The sequence below is a fragment of the Trichomonas vaginalis genome, chromosome I (assembly GCF_026262505.1).
Source record: "Trichomonas vaginalis G3 chromosome I, whole genome shotgun sequence".
Lineage (NCBI taxonomy): Eukaryota > Parabasalia > Trichomonadida > Trichomonadidae > Trichomonas > Trichomonas vaginalis.
Window position 1 is genome coordinate 21,491,306 of NC_067203.1, and position 12,241 is coordinate 21,503,546.

The 12,241-nt window shown below is 35.4% G+C and overlaps 5 protein-coding genes and 1 pseudogene across 6 annotated transcripts, besides 2 other annotated features; 3 read left to right on the plus strand and 3 right to left on the minus strand.

Annotated features, from left to right (window-relative positions):
• Positions 1-1,899: part of a mobile genetic element that runs on past the window's edge.
• Positions 20-886, plus strand: TVAGG3_1025790 (uncharacterized protein; the record flags this gene model as incomplete). The annotated part of the gene is made up of 1 exon (XM_051254989.1): positions 20-886. One exon carries the CDS (start codon positions 20-22, stop codon positions 884-886), a length of 867 nt encoding a protein of 288 aa, XP_051080563.1.
• Positions 1,900-3,201: 1,302 nt separating the features above from the next.
• On the minus strand, positions 3,202-3,444 carry TVAGG3_1025800 (serine threonine-protein phosphatase family; the record flags this gene model as incomplete). Its single annotated transcript, XM_051254990.1, has 1 exon — positions 3,202-3,444. One exon carries the CDS (start codon positions 3,442-3,444, stop codon positions 3,202-3,204), a length of 243 nt encoding a protein of 80 aa, XP_051080564.1.
• Positions 3,445-5,480: 2,036 nt separating this feature from the next.
• TVAGG3_1025810 (cysteine proteinases family) lies at positions 5,481-5,822 on the minus strand (the record flags this gene model as incomplete). The annotated part of the gene is made up of 1 exon (XM_001290540.1): positions 5,481-5,822. One exon carries the CDS (start codon positions 5,820-5,822, stop codon positions 5,481-5,483), a length of 342 nt encoding a protein of 113 aa, XP_001290541.1.
• Positions 5,823-6,056: 234 nt separating this feature from the next.
• TVAGG3_1025820 lies at positions 6,057-7,474 on the minus strand (annotated as a pseudogene). The gene has a single exon. A coding segment is annotated over exon 1 (1,418 nt).
• Positions 7,475-7,758: 284 nt separating this feature from the next.
• Positions 7,759-10,216: a mobile genetic element.
• TVAGG3_1025840 (MULE transposase domain-containing protein) lies at positions 9,387-10,130 on the plus strand (the record flags this gene model as incomplete). Its single annotated transcript, XM_001293151.2, has 1 exon — positions 9,387-10,130. A coding segment is annotated over one exon (744 nt), but the record flags the coding sequence as incomplete, so codon positions are not given.
• Positions 10,217-10,630: 414 nt separating the features above from the next.
• TVAGG3_1025850 (protein of unknown function, DUF4106 family) lies at positions 10,631-11,424 on the plus strand (the record flags this gene model as incomplete). Its single annotated transcript, XM_051254991.1, has 1 exon — positions 10,631-11,424. A coding segment is annotated over one exon (794 nt), but the record flags the coding sequence as incomplete, so codon positions are not given.
• Positions 11,425-12,241: the final 817 nt, after the last annotated feature.

Below are 12,241 nucleotides of genomic sequence, written 5' to 3' on the forward strand. Positions count from 1 at the left end.
AACACCAAATGCTTGGTTTATGGATATCTTGGAAAACATTCCGAGAGTTAGAACAGATGGACCTCCATACTGGCTAATATTTGTTGGTCAAAACACAAGATACTGTGAAGCCATACCATTATGGTCCAAAAATATTTTAGATGTGAAAACTGCTTTGACAATATTCGTTGACAAATACCATCCAACAAAACTGACATCTGACTATGAAAGTTCTTTCAAATCAGACGATATTAAAAACTATCTGCGTTCAAAAAATGTAAACCAATATTTCATTGTCGACCAAAACCATTCTGCTCTTGGTGTCATTGACGGTTGTATAAAAATCTTAAGAGACTTAAACCAACCACAAGGTGGTGAAGCAAATGAAATGTCATATGACGACAAGTATAGACACTTCTCCATGGCAAAGATGAGACAAGTTTTAAATATTTACAATAACCGTAAACAAAAAGGTTTGGGAAACCACTCCCCCGAAGAAATGAAAAACAACCCTGACTTAGAGAAAGACTATATATTTAATAGTTTAGTCAAAAGAGACAAACAAGAAAGAATGCCAGGCTTCAAACTTAAGAAAGGTGACAAAGTAAAAATAGAAATACCTAAACGCGACCCATATGAAAATACTATTGACTATGACAACAATGGGAACTCGACAGGTACTCACATTCGTGTTCGTAAAAATAGAAGAAAGTATACAAGAGAATATTATGAAGTTTTAGGCAAACATGGCAAAATGTACAGACTGCAAGCAGAAGATAAAACTACTATTGTCAGACCTCGTTTCAAACTTGTCAAAGTTCAAGGTGGTATACTTTCAAAGACAGTTCCTAACAAATATAAGACAACTCCTGACGAATATGCTAAAGAAGTGGAACATGACGACTAAGCATTTCTATACCATGCGTAAACTGTCATGTAAGGTGGCATGTAGTCTTTACTTTGTCCCGTTGTTTGCGTATACCCTGAAACGCGATGTATATGGTTTCCTCCTCCCTCAGTGTTACTCCAGTAACAATCTATAGCAAACTTAACGTTGTTTTTAACATCATATCCTTTACCTTTTGTCATTGATGACCAATCCCAATATCTATGACTATGCCAACCTGCGTTAGTTGTACTTAAATCTATGTAGTGACTGTGCGCAGGTAAATTTGCACCTGAAATCGTTTTACTTCCACCTGTTTCCTTTGAAGAGTTTGCACAATACAAAAACCTGTCGACTATTTGAGTCCAAGTTCCGAGACCAAGTACTACTTCTGGTCTGGTAGAGTTCATTGACGTGTAAATAGAACCTATAGGATATAGTGTTTGAAGTATTTCTGTCTTTAACGTTTGAAGCTCTGTTTTGTCTGCTTTCTTCTCTAACATTGCTGGTAGTTCGTATGCTTCAAAGTTTCTGGTATGATCTTCGATATTCCTGCAACTCTTATCTAAAATGTTAAGAGTATCTTTTACGCTTGTACTTGGATTTTCTAATGGTGCACTTGAACCAAGGTCAAAGTTCAATATTATATCATCTGCTGTAAAAGTTGTAAAACTTGTATGTGTATGGTTCTTGTCAGCTTTAAGGTCTAAACATCCTGAAACCCATCCTGTATCAGCTTTCGTTTTTAAAATCTTCGATGTCCGTTCATGATACCATTCAACCCTTTCTATAATTTCATTGTCTTTTTCATCCACATATTCCTTATCTGCCTTCTTCACTAACGCACTAGCCATACAACCCCTATCTACCTTCTCCTCTAACTCACTGTTGACATATGTTTTGTCAGCTTTCTTTTCAAGGCTAACGTTTAAGTCTGTTATTTCAGATATAGAATGTGTATGTCCAACGTCACTTTTCCTGTTTAAGGTTTCTTGTAAGTTTGTAATATTTGCAATGGTATGTGTATGAGTCTTTTTAGAATATTCTTTGTCAGCTCTTGTCACTTCACTTGACATTTTATTGTCAACATATGTTTTGTCCGCTAGTTAGGATGAGTATGTTCTTTCGTTGCATATGTTGCATCTGCTCTGTCATGTTCTTCTTGAACTTTTCAATGACATACTCTTTGTCAGCTTTGTTGTCAATATCTGCTTTCAAAAGAAGTTCATCTATAGGTTTCTCGTTTAAAGTTCCTTTTGTTGGATTTATACAAACAGTATGGTTCTTATTGTCTTGAAATAGAAACTCGTCTGTCATTGGGTTTATCGTCAGTTTTAAGTTTCCTTCTTTCAATGACTCAGATATCTTAGAATAGTTTGAAAAGTTTGTTGTGTTCTTATTTAGAGCTTGCAAAATGAGTTGTCGGTTGTGTTGTATTTCTCTCATAGACGCTGTTTCTTTCGACATTTTTATTCTAGATAAAATATGCTTTCAATAGAAAAAGAAAATTCAAGAGTTGCTACAACTAAACCATTAGATGAACTTTTTACGAATGTCGGTCAAAAGTTTGAGACAGAGACCGTAAAGCATGAAGGCTATCGTTTTGACTACCGTTAAGATGGTTAAGAGACCCATCCGTCACAAAAGCTATTGGCTTTCGTAGAATGAAGTTCATTTCAGAAGCCATACATGGTTTCCCATTTACGGTCGGTTTTGAAGTTCGATACTATAACAAAGAAAAACGTACGTATGAGAAATTTGAACAGGGAAAACTTTTACAAGTGAATTTGCTTGTAAACTTAGAAACAACTCTTCAAGCTTTTCAAGAAAAATAAACGATATCTATCTCGAATATGCAAAACAGTTTAACATTGACGAAGGAGAGTACCATCTCGATATTGTTTATGACAGGAAAAATGCAACTGTTAAAATCAATAGAATAGAAGACCTTGGAGACAACGTTTATATTTCTACAAAATATAAACAACTTGGCATGGTATAGATTTTTGAGGATGTTAAATCAGCCTGCAGAATATCCAGTACACCCGAACTTTTATGAAGTCGAAAACCCTAATGGAACATATGAAAATGTTTTCGACTCAGATGCTATTATAGTTCATGCTTCATTTTCTGGTGCACAAAACTCTTTTTTTATGCTTGGCAAATGACTTTTACGAAAAACCTACAAAGCTATATGAACCACCGAGTGGAAGTATTTCAGACTTTCAAGTATGGTTTACTACAGATGGAAGAAAGAGAATAGTTCCATTATACCACGCGTTTTACTTAGAACTTAGTTTCATATACAACTACTATCGAACGGTAAAAATATAATTTTAATACGGTTGAGGTGTTGGATTTGGTTGCCAACTTGACTGTGGTGCAGGTTCAGGCTGTTGTATAACAGGAGCTTGTTCTTCTGGTTCAGGGTCTTTAGGTATAATACCAACGAACTGACCTACTCTTTTACCAATATTTTTGACTCCGTTCCAAATTCCTCTTCCTACGGTTTTTATTCCATTCCATATACCTCTTCCGACTCTTCTGAAGAAGTTTCCAATACTACTGAAGAAACCCATTTTACTATATGTAAAAATCTAATGTCCGCCTAGTCTCTTACGTTTCCTGTTGAGTTCCATAGCATTTTTTAACTGGAGCTCATACATTCTATTTCTCCTCTGGTAGAAAACATATTCTGGGTCAACTCCTGTGTTCGCGTCATCTGCATATAGTTGTTTATATCCCACTTCAGGGTTTGTATAAAACTCTTTCCATCTCATATTTGCATACCATGGTGGCAAACCTAACGCAGCGTCATTTGACATGGCAGTTTGCATTTGTACATCTGTTGGCACTTGACCATAGTTTGCCATTGCAGTTTGTATTCTAACTTCATTTGGAATATTCTCTGGGTTTGGTTGTCCAGGTTGCTGTGCATTCGCTAAGTTCTGTGCGTCCATTTAATATTAGATAAAAATATCTCTTACGAGTACATATGCTGAACATTTGCTGGTATTGGTTCATCTTCATATTCTCTATATCTTTCTGCCACGTCAAATAAGTAAATGACACAATGGAAAAAACCTAAAACAAGTAGTCCTATTTCAAACCACATTTACTTACAATAAAATTTCTTTGTTGTGACACTTTTTCCGGTTTATAGGACCTCTCTCATATTCTATCTTGTCATATCTAAACTCATAGTCATGTATGTCCTCTAACCATCTCATGACACTTTCCAAACCACTTTTATCGGATGTAAAGTAAAAGCATGGATGGTTATGTAAAACGTCTAAAGTTTCTAAAGAGTCTCTCAAAGTCCAGTCTACTTGGTATTGAAAATCGCATGTGTTATAGAACGGCGGGTCTACTATAAAGAAAACATTTTCCTTGTCTTTATATTTTTCATACAACTCTGTCCAACGACATCTCACAAACTCTATACCCTCAGTATATTTTTCTATGTCCTCTTTGAAAACCTTTGTATAGTTAAGATATAAAACGTTTGACATAAGTGTTTCAATGTCATGAACTCTTATAGAACCACTATATAAAAGTCTAGCAGATATACTATCCCAGTCAATATATTCTGCTTTTTTCAAAACCTCTCTGACAGTATTTTTCTTATCTAATGGTATACGTTCCATCTTACCTATAGGTATCTTTTCTTTCAACTCACTCAATATTTTGTTTGTGTCTGGTATATGTTTGAGACGGTTCATATAGTTGTCGAAGTCATTGCATATAATCTTTGAGTCAGGAAATACAGTATGGCACAAATGAGATATATAGAAACTTCCACCGAACAAATCTACAAATGTTAGACCATTCGGTAGTTTCTTAAGTTCTCTCAATAGAATATCTTTACATCTACTCTTATTTCCAAAGAAGGGTAACGGTGGTTTTGTAAAATTCATTTTATATACAATAAAAATGTTTTTACCCTGAAAAGTGACAGAAAAGTGACAAAACATGAAAACTACTCGGTTAAGGTCTTGTCGGTTTTGTAAAATAACCGTCCTATCTCATTCTATAAGGAAGAAAAGGCTTCTCAAAGTATACTTCCTTGAACGCCCGTAACTTTTCTGTAGCGACGATAGACCCTTACTTGTCCGGACAAAGTTCTACTATTTTGAGTCCTCTACAAAAAAGTCAACAGCAACGACTTTCAAAAATTTTACGGGCTAGAAGGGGCGCAGCCCCTGGGAAGCCCCCTATACCCAAAAAAAACCTCATTTTATACTTCACTTATACTAAACATCTTCGGGGCTAGAGGGCACGAAGTGCCTGGAGGCCCCACTACCTTTTTTTTTTTTTTTTTTGCATTCACACAACACTAAAGAATAACAACTAAATACATTATCCTTTTTTATTTTTATTGCGATTTTTGATAGCGTTAAATACCAAATCTTCTAAGAACATCCTAAAATCAATCACCCTTTGAGTGGCTTTCATAATATATCTAGATGATAAACCAGAAATTGAACCCGCATATGGGTCCCATTAGGATAAATTGTAAACTATTCAAAAATAGTTTACAAAATTAATTTAGGTAATAATAAAATTTTTAATTGAGATAAATTAAAAAATCTTAGGAGAATGTTATGGATTTTCTTCATTGAACCATTCGATAAATGAGCATCTTTGCGAGCCATTTGTGTTCGAGAGTCTTGTACCATAAAGGTGGCATCTCAGCAGTTGAGCATCCCTTCAATGCATTGATATCTGTTGATGGAACAGAGTATGCGACTTCATCATTGATCATGATCCAATATGCACTTTTTTGCAAAAAGACCACGTAATGAAAATTGCAATAGGCAACAATTGCAATCAATTGATATCTTTGCCTTTCGACTGTTGGGAGTGTCAACTTTTTCGGGAAGTCAAAGATGACTTGATGAATCGAATCATTCTGCCACTCTCTCTCTGAATGTCGAAAGTCAAGAATTGTGGCCATGATGTGTTCCTTGTAGTTGACAAATGATATTGAATGGCATGATCGAGATCTGGTTCTCCAATTCTGGTGTGAATCGAGTAGCAATTTGTTTGTTCGTTGGCACTATCACGGTAAGTGATTCGGAAGAGTTGACCGATTCCTGGTATTTGCTCTGCGAGATCTGTGATCAATCTTGTCATCGTGTCATCACAATCTTGTGCCTCATATGTTGAGTTACCAAGTAATGTGGCAAGTTCATGGGGAACGAAGACTAATCCTTTGGACTTCAATGAATTCAAATTTGTAAAGATACTTGACATCTCTGTTACGATGGGAGAGGACTGATTGGCAACCTTCAAAACTTTCTGTTCTCACTTCGGATATGTAGAACAGAACCTGTAAACATACGTTCAAATGACACGTATTTCCCATATTATGAAGACCAACAATACCACCTTTAATTGGGTAAAGGTAGTTCGCCTCTTGTGATGACTGTATGATATCGACAGCTTGATGAGCGACAGCAATGATGTTCCGCTTTGATGGTTTCATGGAGGGTGCAACAACAGCAGCGACGGTATCGCTTGAAGGAAGAACCTTTGTTGGTGTAAAATCTTCGAAAAGGAGTAACTCTTCATTATCATTCAGGGGTGATCCATCAATGTTATAATTTGTCAAACCGACTAAACCTGATATGATCAGAGGAAGTGATGTGCGCTCACCTCGAAAACCATTTTTCATGCAGGACCAGCATGACTTGAAACGTGCAAAGAAACGCTCGACAATCTGCCTGTCTTGGGCAATGGCGTTGTTGCGTTCAACGTCTGCTTCTTCGTGGCTTCTCTTCATCACCACGGCAGTAAGGTGATATTTCTGGATTCCAATATAGCCCCGGTCGGCAAGTACAGGATATTGGTAATCATCAAATCCTCGCTTTACTGTCAAAAATCCGAGACTTTTGACAATCGAAAATCTTCTTGTCATGGACTGCAGCCATAAACTCAACGTTTTGATGTATGGCTTTTCCATCTGGTGACACGAGGACTTGGAGCTTAATACCGTTGCAGTGGTTTTTTTCATCCCAACTATAAAGCCTCTCTTCTTTACCGAAGGAATGTTGAAAGGAATTGTAGTGCTGTCTACAGCTGCAACAGCATCAGGGAAGTTTGTAAATTTGTTCTTCATTGAAGTTAACGTGGACAGTGATTGGGAAGAAAATAGCTCGCAAAGATTTGAAATGCAACATTGGTAGTTCTTGTAACTAATTTGGAATAGCATGACTGGGAAATATGTAGCAACGGACATAATGCTGAATAGGGCAAGTATGTGCAGTAATATGTGAGCGTGAGGAAGAGAGACTCGATTGTTGAAAATTTGACCTTTCTTCCTCTTCTGGCCCTTCCACAGTTGGATTCAATAATGTCAGCGAGGTATTCCAACTGTTCATATGTGAAGTTGCACAATGATCGGAGCTGGAGCTTTGGATGCATCCTGATGAATATTGAAATCGAGAACCTGGGCATTGGATTGGTCAATGTCATCTCTTTTGCCTCTTCTTCATTTAATGGCTCTTCATCTGTGTCGGAATTCTCAGGTGTAACAGTAACAACAATGTTCGCCCTTCTGGATTCTTTTATCTTGGTGATGATATCTTCATCGCATGGTTCATCCATGTTGATAAATGAAGTGATTAAAAGATATAAAAATCTTATCAAATTTGAAATAGAGTTCAAAATTAATAAATAATGAAACCCAATCAATTTAATCATATCTAGATATCCTAATATATATCATTTTAAACTTGAAATTAAGAAACTGTGAAGAATTAAAAAATGTTTAAAATCTTTCATACAATTTAATCATATCTATATATTCTAGTATATATCATTTTAAACTCGAAATTAAGAAACTGTGAAGAATTAAAAAAAACGTTTAAAATCTTTTAATAGAAATAGTTGAGAAAGGGACAAACTATCCAGTGTCACTTTTCAAAGGAATAAAAAAAAATAATAAAGATGAAATAATAATATGAAATCTTATATAAATATAATTTTATCTAAATAGATAAATGAATTAAGCAGTTTACAGTTATATATATTTAATGAGAGACAATATCTAGTTCTATGGTAGAAATGACTCTTAGACTCAAATAAGTAACACAGATAGAAAGTACTCAGTATAACAATTATATATGTACACTCAAAGTTAGTCGCTGCTAAAATCTTAACCTTGCATTTCGGGAAAATCTGACAATGGCTCTTAGACTCAAATAAGTAACACAGATAGAAAGTACTCAGTATAACAATTATATATGTACACTCAAAGTTAGTCGCTGCTAAAATCTTAACCTTGCATTTCGGGAAAATCTGACAATGGCTCTTAGACTCAAATAAGTAACACAGATAGAAAGTACTCAGTATAACAATTATATATGTACACTCAAAGTTAGTCGCTGCTAAAATCTTAACCTTGCATTTCGGGAAAATCTGACAAATGGCTCTTAGACTTGTTTTGATAATTAATTCTTCAATTATATTATAATTTATAACAAATTTCCTCAAACTATCTGTATGTCATTCAATTCCCGGCCACTACATTCAATGATGGACCATTTCCTTCAAATTTTGAAATACCTTATTCAATTTGTTGTATGGAGCCCGTGATATTCAACACTATGGAGCTCCTCCAGTTTGGTATCCAAGAAGAGATAAAAGCTAGCATGGGCTACTCTCAAAAATGCAGGAAAGAATACTCCACGATCGAATACAAATGTAAGTATCCACAATGTCAAGCTAAATTCAAAGTCCGGATAATAGATCAAGATAAATATGAACTACTAATCCACTCTGACTCTCATGATCATTCTGCACCTCCGAAATCAACAAAAACAATATCCTCATTATTTGTCAGAAATTATCTTAAACATTACTTTGAAAACAATATGAATCATGCTACAGCTCAACTTAAGTGTTTCCAAGACTTAAATATTTCATATACAGACGAAGAGTTACTTTCAATATTTGCACAAGGTCCAGATGCATTACGTAAATTTGCTCAAAGAGCTGAAATTGTTTCCAAACGCTTTAGTTCGGATGAAAAAGTTTCTTTAGCTATCTTTGTCGAATCTGTTCAAGAAAGTTGTCCAGAAGATTTAATTGAATTTATCTCTGAGCCGGGAAAACTAGTTTTTTTATATGCACCTTTCGAAGCGAAGGCCCTTGGTCACCAAATTTCTACGTTTCACATCGATTCAACGTATAAACTTCTAAGGGCTACATTCCATTATATCACTCACAGGAAAAACAGAACATACTATTGTTTTTCCTTTTTTGTATTTCTTTATTTCTCCTGACACAAGCGAAAATATTCAATATTGTGTTTGTCGTTATTTTCAATATATTAATAGAGAACCGAGATGATAAGTTGGACTGCGCCCCACAAATAGCCGAGGCAATTGAGCGAGGTATTCCAAACTGTCATATTGTTTGGTGTGGCGTGCATGTCCTTCGCGCCATATTAAGGAAAGCGGATAAGTTTAAATCACGAGACAATTTTGAAGAATTTTATAATCTAATGAAATTATTAGTATTCGATACTAAAGAAGAATCTCCCGAGGAAGAACAGAACCAAGAAGAAGAAAATCCTAGAGAGGAACCAGCTCAATCTCACTTACTTCAAGCAGAAGAAATTGAAGAAGAGGAACAATATGAAGAAGAATTCATCGAAAATGAATTTCAACCTTCTCAAATCTTTTTACCACGAGAATCTTCTGATGATCCAAACGATTCTGAATTTATTCCAGAAGAAGAAACGTTTGAAACAAGTGAAGAAGTTCCAGAGCACCTCACTCAAGAAGAAGCTGCAGACCTAGATGCAGTTTATGATCGAATTCTTGAAATTCTTTCCACTGAACCGAAAGCCCAAAAGTACTTCGATAGGCAATGGAGGCATCATTTAGATAGTTGGAATAAGCGCTATCGCAACGGAGGTGACGCGACTAATAACGTCAGTGAGTCACATTTCAAAGTTCTCAAGCATTCTTATTTCCCAGAGAGAAGGAATATTCGATTAGACGATTTTGTTGTTGAATTATACACAACGGTTGTTCCAGCATTATTGATTAAATTTAAAGTTCAATTAATCAATAGTGATAAAGTTGTTCGTATATTACGAAAAGCTAATGACCATGAACAAATATTGGAAAACAAAAAAGTCGAATGTTTGAAAATGCTTGAAGCAATATATTCAAGTTTGCAACAAGGATCAATAGATTCAAATCTTGTTTATTGTACTTTAAAGGTACTTTTAAAAAAGAAACAATTAATGTAAAAGATTCAAATAATTTTTTATTATTTTATTAATTTTTTAAAATAAGGTTAATAAAAAAGTGACACTGGATAGTTTGTCCCACACTCGAAATAGTTTATTTAAAAAATAAAAGTTTAACTGGTGCATAAGTAAAAATTAGATTCTCGAACTTATTATTATTTTTGATTGAAATATTAAAATAGTATTCCAATCAAAAATAATAATAAGTTCGAGAATCGTAATTTTAGAACTTTTTTACATTCTTCACGCCTGTAAAAATATTCCATAATTCCAGATTTTATTAATTACTACTTTTTTAGATACATTCTAAAGCTGGCGAAGCAACGCTAAAGTGATGATTAACAGTGAATCACAGCGACGACCCAACATAATATATTGAGATTAATTTTCTAGGTACGGTTGAAATAAAAAAAAAAAAAAAGTATTGGGGCTTCCAGGCACTTCGTGCCCTCTAGCCCCGAAGATGTTTAGTATAAAACCGCTTTTTAACTTCACTTAAAATGCCACGTAAGCTACGTAAGAATATACGTAAGAGGAAGAGAGCATTGAAACATCCAATAGTAAGACTAACACCACAACAACAGTTGCAACAACAAATGCTGAATGACCCCACTATGTTGCAACAAATGTCAAGCAATCCTATGCTTTTAAACCGAGTTGTTGGTGCACAGAGTGGAGGTTTAAGAGCGGCACTTTTAGCGAAAATGGCAGGCTATGGTGGAGCTGCAGACGGAACAGCCTATAACCCTCAAAGTCAAATGAATTTGAGTTCACTCAAAAATCAAATAGCAGATGTCAAAAAGTCAAACATAGACATACAGAAGCAAATAGGTGAAAACGAAAAGAAACTAGAATATGACAGACACACAAAGAAACTCAATGAGTTAAACGTAGAGAAAAAGAAGAAAGAAGAACAACTGAAAGAACTAAGTACAGAGCAATATGCGAAAAAAGTGTCAGAAAAAGCAGCAGAAGTAGCAAAAATGGAACAAGATGTCATAAATTTGAAAAACCATACTACTCGATATAAAGTACTGAAAGATGAAGAAATAAAACAAAAAGCCCTGAAGACATATATGGATAGCGATGAGTATAAAAAAGAAGTTGAAGCAAATGTAAAGGCAGAAAAACTTTTACAGTTGCAAAACCAAACCATACAGTATGAAAACTTAGCACAAGAAAGTAAAAATAACGACGCAGCCATGCAAAAGGCAATGAAAAGCGCAGAATATATAAAAGCTAACAATGACTGGTTAGATGCCCAAGCCAACGCCAAAGCAGCCCAACTCATAGGGTCAATAAGGACAAAAATACAAGCGGATGAAGACAGTTCAAATGAAGCTTTAACGAATGCTGACTTTAAGAACGCCTTCGAAGCTCTTCATAGTAAGGTGAAACAAGTGAACGACTTCTCATCTGGAAAGAAACTGAAGTCTGAAGGTTTCGACAAAGAGTTAAAAGAAGTAGCACAAAATATGACGAAAATAACAGATGCAGCAACGAGACAGGCAGTTCAAAGTGCCTATAACGCCGTTAGAGCAACTGTTGTGGAAAGTCAAGAAAAAGAGTTACAACAGACCAAAACAGACCTAGTAAATGCTTTCTTAAGAACGAAAAGTCAGGTAGGACATTACGCTGCAGATGGAACATATGTGCCAGCTGGTGGAACTTATATACCAGCTGTTGGAATTTATATACCACCAAACCCTCCAAGAGAAGCACCTGCACCAGGACTACCTAAAACATTTACATCGTCACATGGACACAGACACAGGCATGCACCAAAACCAACACAACAACCAACAGTTCAAAATCCAGCAAACAACAACAACAACCAACACAACAACCAACAGTTCAAAACCCTGCACAACAACAACAAACAGAGCAAGGACATAAAAGAAGTAGAGAACAAGGAAACCAAGAATTCTTAAAAATGCTTAAAGAAGACTATGGTTACCCAGATAGTATTGACTTTAGTGACAGATATAAAGAAGCTATTAGAAAGTTCAAGGATGGAAATACTGACCCGAACCTATTTAGCTTTATGGCTCTGCACCAAAGGGGATATAATCTCAAACCTGGAAAATACAAGCTCGCTAAGGGATATGATT